We start from the raw sequence: 8,680 nt of genomic DNA on the forward strand, positions 1-8,680 counted from the left end.
AGGAGGCTTGAGGGAGCTCCGAGTCAGGCAGCCCCTTACCTGTCAGAGGGATCCTCTCACCTGTTCCCACTCTGCCCAGTGACCCGCCCATCTTTTCTCCTTGGCAAGAGAAGGAGATAACCTCTGAGTAATTTTTTTTTTCCAAGTTTCACTGATCTCCAGTACTAGAAAGTGATGAATAAGTCTGTGGTTTGCTATGGAGGTTCCATGTCAGATAAAGATTCTTCCGACGTCCGCCCCTCTCATCGGGGTGTAGGCACGCGGCCTCTGTGCATAAAAGACGGGAGACTGTGTCGGATGCTTCAGAACGCCACAAGGGACCAGGACAAGACAGAATACACCCTACCAGCCCGAACATGAACAGCTTCCCCGTCCTGCACTTTCTCCTGCTCCTGCTTGGACTGCAAGCCCCGCAGGTCCAGGGGCGGTCCTTGCTGACATACCCGCCTCAGCAAAACTTCAAGATGATCAGTGAAATTACAGACATCTTAAACAGTTCACCCTCGCCTGCAGAAGTGAGTGGGATAAGGTTGGCAGAGGGCAGGGAAGGGCTAGAGGTGTCTCAGGCCAAGAGAACTCACAGCTCTCTCTCTCTGCCCCCCCCAGGAAACCTTGGACCCAAATGAGACAAACACCCTACTGGTAAGTACTCAGCCCACACTCGGGCAACACCTGGGTCCTGACCCATTTTCTGCCTGGGTGGCCATGGGCCTGTCACCACACCTTGCCTAGCCTCAGTGCTTCATTTGTGCACAGGGTTTACTGTGTAGCTCAGTGGGGTCTCTGTGAGAATTATGTGGCACCAGTGTATAGAGTCACCACACCTGTGTCAGATGCTAAGTGTTTAATACATTTTCCCCTGCTGGGTATAGAACAGGAAAATGCTGCTGCTTCTTATTTATTTATTTATTTATTTGACAGGCAGAGATCACAAGTAGGCAGAGAGGCAGGCAGAGAGAGAGAGAGAGGTGGAAGCAGGCTCCCTGCTGAGCAGAGAGCCCGATGCGGGACTCAATCCCAGGACCCTGATATCATGACCTGAGCCGAAGGCAGAGGCTTTAACCCACTGAGCCACCCAGGTGCCCTGCTTCTTCTTTTTTTTTTAAATTACAAATGAAAAAGTACCTAGCTCCCAGTAAACAATTCCAAAGGCCTTAAGCTCTTGATTTTTCAGTGGGGCAGTCTAAAATTTCCCCCATGAACTTGCCTGCTTCCTTCCTTTTCCTTTAGACACTGAATCCTGTTTTTCATGCAGACTGGCCCTGGGCGTTATCATTTACAATTATTTTTCCTAGTTTCAGTTGGCTTCTATGGTTTTTTTTTCCTTTGTTTGTATGGTGATCGTTGGGTCTGACAAGAAGCTGGAAACTTTCCTGAGTTTATCAGAAATGTATATGCCCCTCTTTTAAGCATGTGTAGTTCACAGGCTGCACCCATGTCCTGCTGGGGTTGAGATCTCTGCAATTTTCTTCCTGATTTTCTAGGAGGCCTTCATTCAGTCAAGGCATTAATCCTGTTATCTGGCCTCTTAGCTGCAAATACTCCCCCGTGGCCAGCCCTCCACCTTTTGTAGATCTTCTTTTGGGCAATGCTTTCCCCACTAAGTGGGGAAAGATCCACCCAGGCCCTCTGTGCAGCTTACCTGGAGTCAGGGGTTTGGGGCTGAGGGCAGTAGGCCTTGCTTGGGGTGTATACTCACTTCGAGACCTGTGCCCTTAAGGGCTTCCCAGGAACCACCTAGGGCAAGAAGAGGACTAGGAGGGATTGTCCAAGGACATCCCTGAAAGCAGAATTGGAAAACTGGGGATGACTTCAGCTATGGGAAGGCTGAATGCCAACCTTTTCCCCTTATGTGTATTCTCGGTCCCCTTAGAACACTACCCTTCTGAGGCCAAACCTGAATGCATTCTTGAATGCTACCAAATATTTCTACAGCAATGAATCACTTATCTGGAAAAATCTTAAGGTAGGTAAAACTTTGAGGGTTTTGGGGATCCCTGCTTTGGCTATGACTAGGGCCTGCTCCTTTTCCAGGTGACTCTCTGACTGTCTGCTTTGGTCTCTTCCCACAGGAATTCCTGCCACTCCTGCCGACTCCCACACCCATGGTAAGCTGACCCCCAAGGTGCCCCTGAAGGTGGTACTCTTACCCATGACCTGACTCTGAGTCCGTCATCTACCTTCCAACCTAATGTCACCCTCCTGGTTTCTTCACAGGGAGAACCAATCTCTATTGGGAATAACTGGAGTGATTTCCAAAAGAAGCTGAAAAAGTATCTGGAAACCCTTGATAACTTTCTGAATTTCAAGAACAACCACTGAGTCCTGGAATTATCAGTCTGATGTCTCTTGTCTCTGGACCTTGGATGTCAGACACAGCAGGACACCTGAAGACTCTGGGGTGTCCCTCACACAGTCCAGGACTGGAGAGATTTCATTTTCTCCAGTGGAGTCAGAACAATTGTTCATTATCTAATTTCTGAAATGTGCTGCCCCCATTTGGCCTTTTGTGGTGATGGTCTCATTTTTATTCTATTGAAGTTATTTATTTATGTATGTTTTTATTTATTACCTTATGCAACATGAAATGTATTTATTTTAGCAAAGGAGCCTACGTCCTGCTCCTCTTAAACAAGACTCAAGAGGGGGACGTGGGGCTTGTTCATTTGTACCTAAGATTTTAAACTGATTTCTACACATCTGAGAAAATAAACCACACTCTCTGAACAACTGCTTTGTTGCCAGTGTCTCGATTTGACTCAGGTCTTAGTAAATCTCTTGCCTGACGATTGAGCAGCCCTCCACCTCTCACCCCCAGCAAGTCTCTCAGCCACCAGATGGGCCCCGGAACCCACACCCTGGCAATCTGTGGTCTACCAGGGAGCCAGATTGAGTTTTAGAAAATTCGAATCTGACCAGGTTGGTCTGATACTTAATTTCCCAGTCCTCAGGGGCTTCTGGACTTTGTTCTTATCCTTAGGATAGCAAAAGAGACCTGCCTCCACTTGTTGTTTCTATTCCCTTATGCCTACAACTACCAACCTCCTTGATGTGCCAGCCAACAGCAGCATTGTGGCTTCCGGGATGAACCACACACCTTTTTTTATACCTCTAAACTTCTACCCACACTGACACCTCAGCCCCCAATGCCCTGATCCTGACTCCAAATGGTGAGTTTCTACTTCAAAGACCAACTCAAATGCTGCTTACCTCTGCTGTCCACGTTATCCCAGAGCTCTTGTCTGAAATAGGCACACAGGGACCCACTGGAAGGACAGCCATGTAGTCCAGGGCAGCAAAGACTGATGTGGATGGTGGAGGCTGGGAGATCAACAAGTGTAGCTTCATTGTGCCCCTGACCCTTGACGTCACAGGGACCCTTTGGCCCTAAGTGCCTCCTCTCTGGTTCCTGGGCATCCTGCATCTCCTCTAGTCTGGGACTGTGGGGGAGAAAGGGGAGAGTAAGCCTTCCTCTGTCACCACACTAAGGAGCAATGTCATCCCTCTGACTCCTCACAAGTCCCATAAAGGCTTTGGATTCCAAGGTCAGATGCTGGGGGCCTGGCCGCCTTCTTTTCTGTTTCCTGCCTTGATCCACCCCTCCCCTTATGTGATGGGTATGGAGCAGCCCAGCTGCCTGAATAGGAGAGGAGGAGGTTAAAGTGATCTGCTACTACCTCAGAAATATTTCTCCACGTTCCTCCTCCTAAAACAATATTGTGTCCCCACAAAAATAATTTTCTGCTCACTTCTTCCCCCTCTCTCCAGTCTGGCTCACAGATGGCACTGGGTGCTCAGGGAAGATTCTGTGTTGCACTCTGTCGTGGGAGGAACTGGAGAAGCTGCTGCAGTTTCTGGTGGAGCCACTAGGAGGAGCTGGGCCACTGCATGAGAATGCTCCAGGAACCTGGGGGAGGATATGAGAGTGTGCACTGAAGAGTCCAGATTCCTAGCTGGCTTTCCCGCTTCTCCTGCTCCCCTGCTCCACTCGCTCTCACACCCACACCTGGTGGCTGGTCCTAATTTCATCCTGGCTGAGGCAAGCATTTGTGTCCTACTCCTATGTGCCCAGGATGAGTCCCTGCCTGTCACCTCTACTTCACTCTAGAGGTCAGCAGCCTTCCACCTCTGCCAGCCCTGCTACCCTCTGTCCTGGTGGAAAGGAGGTGGATTCCGTGGCCTGTTCTGCCACGCTTCTCCCATACCTTGTCTTCATCCTCAGCAGGCCAGAGCCAATGGTGGATGGAAGCAGCTCATACTGGCTCACAGAGCCAATTGTTCCATCTTATAAAAAGTTGCCAGGCAGTTATCAAACCATCTGTAGCTGGAAATTGGGCACAATGACATATTTACACTATGGACATCAGGAAATGCTACAACGTGGACTCCTTCCACTGGAGATCTCTTAATTTTACCAGTTGCTGGAGCTCCTCTCACCTGAGGTGTAGGAAGGTAGCTGGCAGGCTGCCATTTTGTTCTTACCTGGCAGTCTGCATTCAAGGCCCCTTTTGGAAGCTCCTTTTGTTCTGGAGCCACACTCTTCTCACTCCAGTCTGGATGGGGCAACACTCCTTCAGTGCCTTGGAATTCATCCATTCAGCAAACTCTGGCTGGGCACCTATGTGTCAGGGCTTGTCCTGGACACTTGGAGCTATGACAGTGAACTAACCAGATGGCGGGGGTCTGGGGAGGTTGCTTTACATTGAATGGTCTGAAAAGGCCTGTTTGAGCAAGTCACACATAGGTTGCAACCTGAATGAGGAAAAAGTAACTGCTGTGTGATAACACGGGAGGAAAGAGCTCTAGACAGAGAGAATAGTGCAAAGATCTAGAGACTAAAATGAAATGAAAGCATTCATGGAAGAGAAGAAAAACTGTAATACCAACAAATGCTGGTTGAGAGCGCACAACGCTCCTTCAGCCTCTCCCCTTTCCCTCTTCAAGCCCAGGCCCTGTGATAGTGACTAATGACTACGGGAGGTGGGAGTGAGTGGTCAGGTAAGACAAAGACCTGGTGCAGGAAGATCTGAGGGTGTGTGTGTTAGGGGTGGGAGAGGTCAGCAAAGACCTGTGCAGAAAGCAGGGGGAGACAAGTGACCATGACATGCTCAAGAGGAGGTGAGCCTTCTCAGATACTTTGGGGTCTCCCCTTCTTACAGAACAGTCCAGCCTGCTCCAGGTTGGACTGGGATGAACATGGGCCTGACCCAGAGTCTTACCCTTGATCTTGAACCTCAGATCTTGCTTAGGGACAGCACAGCCCTGGACTGGGGCCTGGAACCAACTGGTCGTCAGTTCCCAGTCAGGTTAGGGCCTTTCTATACCATACTCACCCTGCAGGGAGAGGTGATGACCCCCTGGCCTAATGGGAGGTCCCAGGGTGCTTGGATCTCCCCTGTATGTCAGTCAGTTGCACTTCTCTCTGAGCTGCCTGGACTGTCCTTAGTGCCAGATCTATAAATCCATTCACCACTAGTGGGCAGCAAAGCCCCACTGTAAGTCCCAGGAAGGCCCTCTGAAAGTCAAAGTTCCCCACCTTCACAAATCCGAGATGCCTTTCCTACAGCAAAGTAGATGACCTCAACCAGGAATTTTATTTTTTACTTTAAGAAATATTATAGCTTTTCATCAGAGGGGAAATAGAGCATATATGCTCTTTAATGAAAAACTTGGAAATACAGAAAAACCAAGCAGAGAGAAATTGCTAGGAAGGCAAGCCTATAAGGAGAGGCTCCCTCAGAGAGAAATCAGCGCCTCATTCCATAGAGAATCCTCCTGCTCCAGGGTGGACTCTGCACTTTCCACGGTGCCCTGGAAACTGCATTTGACTCAGCTCAGTAAATACCTGGGGGACTTTCCATGCTTTCTAGGCTGGGGCCAGGTGTTGGGGAGATACTGAGCTAGGCTCCTGGGAGTCTCTTGGCCATGTCCCGGCATAGGGCCATGGGGGTTATTTCGGACAATGATGGATGAACAGGTACGGGTCTTGTTAAAGGGGCTTCCCACAGACAGTGATGCATAGGGAGCTTAAGAAAGGACTAGGGGCCCATCTTGCAGAGAAATGTAGGGAAAAGGACAGCAGGCAGATGACATTGGGGGGCAAGGGAATGAAGAGCTAAGACTATAGGGTAAGCTGGGAGCATGGGGAGCATCCAGGCCCCTTATAGGGCCAGAGTGTGCCTGGCTCATGGAACCAGGCCCTCCAGAGCTCCCTTGATCCGGGGGCCTTTGCCCAGAGCCAGTCACCCTGGGCCCCAAGTACCACTGGGGTCTCAGCCTGTTCTCCTCTCCCATCCATTCCTCTCTGATCCCAGGACACCCCAGCCTGGCCTGGCCACTGTGGAGACAGCAAGTCTGAACAACCATGGCCTGAGCAGTGGTATGTGTATGGAGGGAGAGGGATAGGAGAGTGCCACATCAGATGCCATGTTTAATGTCTACAGGAAGGAGCCATAACACAGAGAGAGAGAGAGACGCTGAATGAAAGAGGAGCAGGCCAAGCGGAGCAGGATTCTTGGGCCCAAGGTGGGCAGGAGGGAGAGGCAGAGGCCGTGTGGGCCAGAGTGTGGGTTGAGTGAATTCCCTCTGGGGGCCAGCGCCTCAATTTTTCCCTTGAAAACTTCAGGTCAGGCTTATGAAGGGGGAGATGGATCAGGCAAAGTTGCTGCTGCCCTCCTGGACTGAGGAGGGTCTCAGGGAATCCCCTAAATGACCCCATGAAGTCTACGATTAACTCCATTTTACATATGAAGAAGCTGAGGCACAGAGAAATTAAGGGAGTCTGACTGCAGTACCTGTGAATCCTTAAGCTGCAGTGTTTTGGCCAATGCCCACCGAGACACTAGAGCCTTTCAAGTCTAGTCCCCGGGCCAGACCCTATCCTCTAGAGGTACCTCCTAGCTCTAGAGTCTCATGGTTCCAGCTCCAGGGGCAAGCAGCACAGCCACAGAGTCTCAGCCGCATCTTCCACTCACTGAGCCACCAAACACAGATCACCCAAATCCTCTACTGGCCCACTGCCCTTCCTCCTACCTAGTGCTGCCCACATACACACACATTGGGGCTGAGAGCTGGAGCTTGGCCTCCCATTCATGTGTCCCCTATCCCCACATTTCATGGGAGACACTGGTTCACAGGTATTATCCCCCTCCACTCAGCTCCTCAAAGACCCCAGGCTCAGCTGGCACCACAGCTTTGGCTCATTCTTTGACACCCTCCTCCTTCTGTCCACAAGCCATCCCTGCTCCCCAGGCTCACAGCATCCTAGTCTGAAGCCTTGTTAGTGCTTCCTCAGACAGCTACTCCCAATCCCAGCTATCCCTGGGACTTCCTTCAGTGGGCACCACGCGAGTGTCCTGACCGAGTCCTGCTGAGAGGGTATATGGGCTGGGCTGAGACCAACCACGTGCAGCCAGGGACAGCTGGCTGTGTGCATGAAGATGTGTGCCTCTGCAGTGGCCACATCAGGGAGACATGGAGAGGGTGGCCTCTGAAATGGGAGCGGAAAGAAAATGGCCGGCTGAGCTGGGGGTGAGAGGACACACTCAGAGCACAGAGCTGTAAGAGCTCTGGAAAGGGGAGTGGGATGGAGGGGTGCTCCCTCCCCTCCTCCTTCCACTGTGTCTGTCCTGATCCTTCTGGGATCAGGGGAACTCCTGAATATGGTGGTTGTAATAACAACAACAACAACAACAACAACAACCAGACAGCCATTGCTCCCCCTCAGAGGGGTCATGAGCCTTGAGTCAGGGAAGAGCAAGAAACACCACGGACAAACCCATCTGCACCAGTGGGTAACCAATAAAAATAACTGTACTCGTCCAGCTGAGGACCAGACTCAATGACTTCTTTTTCCTAGAAGACAGGACCTGGGCCATGGGCAGCCTGGGACCACCTCCTCCTTGCCAGAACACGGGGCAGGATTAGGGACAGTCCCATCTGGACATTCTCAGTTGCCTCTTACCCAATAAATGATTTTCCAGTTAGTCGACCTCCTATATCCAGGTAGCCCAGCAGGATTTGCCTCCTGGTCTTTGGGCACAGGGGAGTATATACAGGGAAACCCCTCTTCAGGAAAGCCTGCCTCCAGGCCTTGAGAAGGCTATGGAGGCTGGTCCACATCCAAGCAATCACTCTCCTAAGGCCAGGAAAATAGAGGCCAGGAGCGGGGAGGCACTCAATCGGCCAAAACAGAAAACACCCCTCCACGTAGCCCAGCACTCTCCAACACCTGCAAAGTAGGCCTCCATCCTCTTGTGGAGATGAGCCAACTGGGGCTCAGAGATGGAAGTCACAGCCTGAGGTCATGCAGCAAGAAGGGCCAAGCTTGGAGGCAAGCCTGCAACCCCGCCTTGTTGTGAAGGGAAGCAGCTGCACCCAGCAAGCTGCACAGGGAACTCAGCACCACCCAGGCGAAGGCATGGCCTGAGGGAGTGAGAGATAAACAGTGTTGGAGAGACAGTTTTAAGTCTGTGGCCCCATGCCTGGGAGGAGAAATTTCCAAGGGCCCCCTTCAGCCTTCTTGGAGATACTTGGTGGGCTACCCCTGCCCTCCCCCCGCAACTGCCCCGTTCATTATCACTTTTTTTTTTTTCAGCATAACAGTATTCATTATTTTTTCACCACACCCAGTGCTCCATGCAATCCGTGCCCTCTATAATACCCACCACCTGGTACCCCA

The 8,680-nt window shown here is 51.2% G+C and overlaps 1 protein-coding gene across 1 annotated transcript; it reads left to right on the forward strand.

Annotated features, from left to right (window-relative positions):
- The first annotated feature begins 351 nt into the window (after positions 1-351).
- On the forward strand, positions 352-2,322 carry LOC132027540 (interleukin-3-like). The gene is made up of 5 exons (XM_059416344.1): positions 352-515; positions 607-642; positions 1,874-1,966; positions 2,073-2,108; positions 2,218-2,322. The coding sequence occupies exons 1-5, from the start codon at positions 357-359 to the stop codon at positions 2,320-2,322; spliced, it is 429 nt and encodes a 142-aa protein (XP_059272327.1). The 5' UTR covers positions 352-356.
- Positions 2,323-8,680: the final 6,358 nt, after the last annotated feature.

This window comes from Mustela nigripes, chromosome 12 (genome assembly GCF_022355385.1).
Source record: "Mustela nigripes isolate SB6536 chromosome 12, MUSNIG.SB6536, whole genome shotgun sequence".
Lineage (NCBI taxonomy): Eukaryota > Metazoa > Chordata > Mammalia > Carnivora > Mustelidae > Mustela > Mustela nigripes.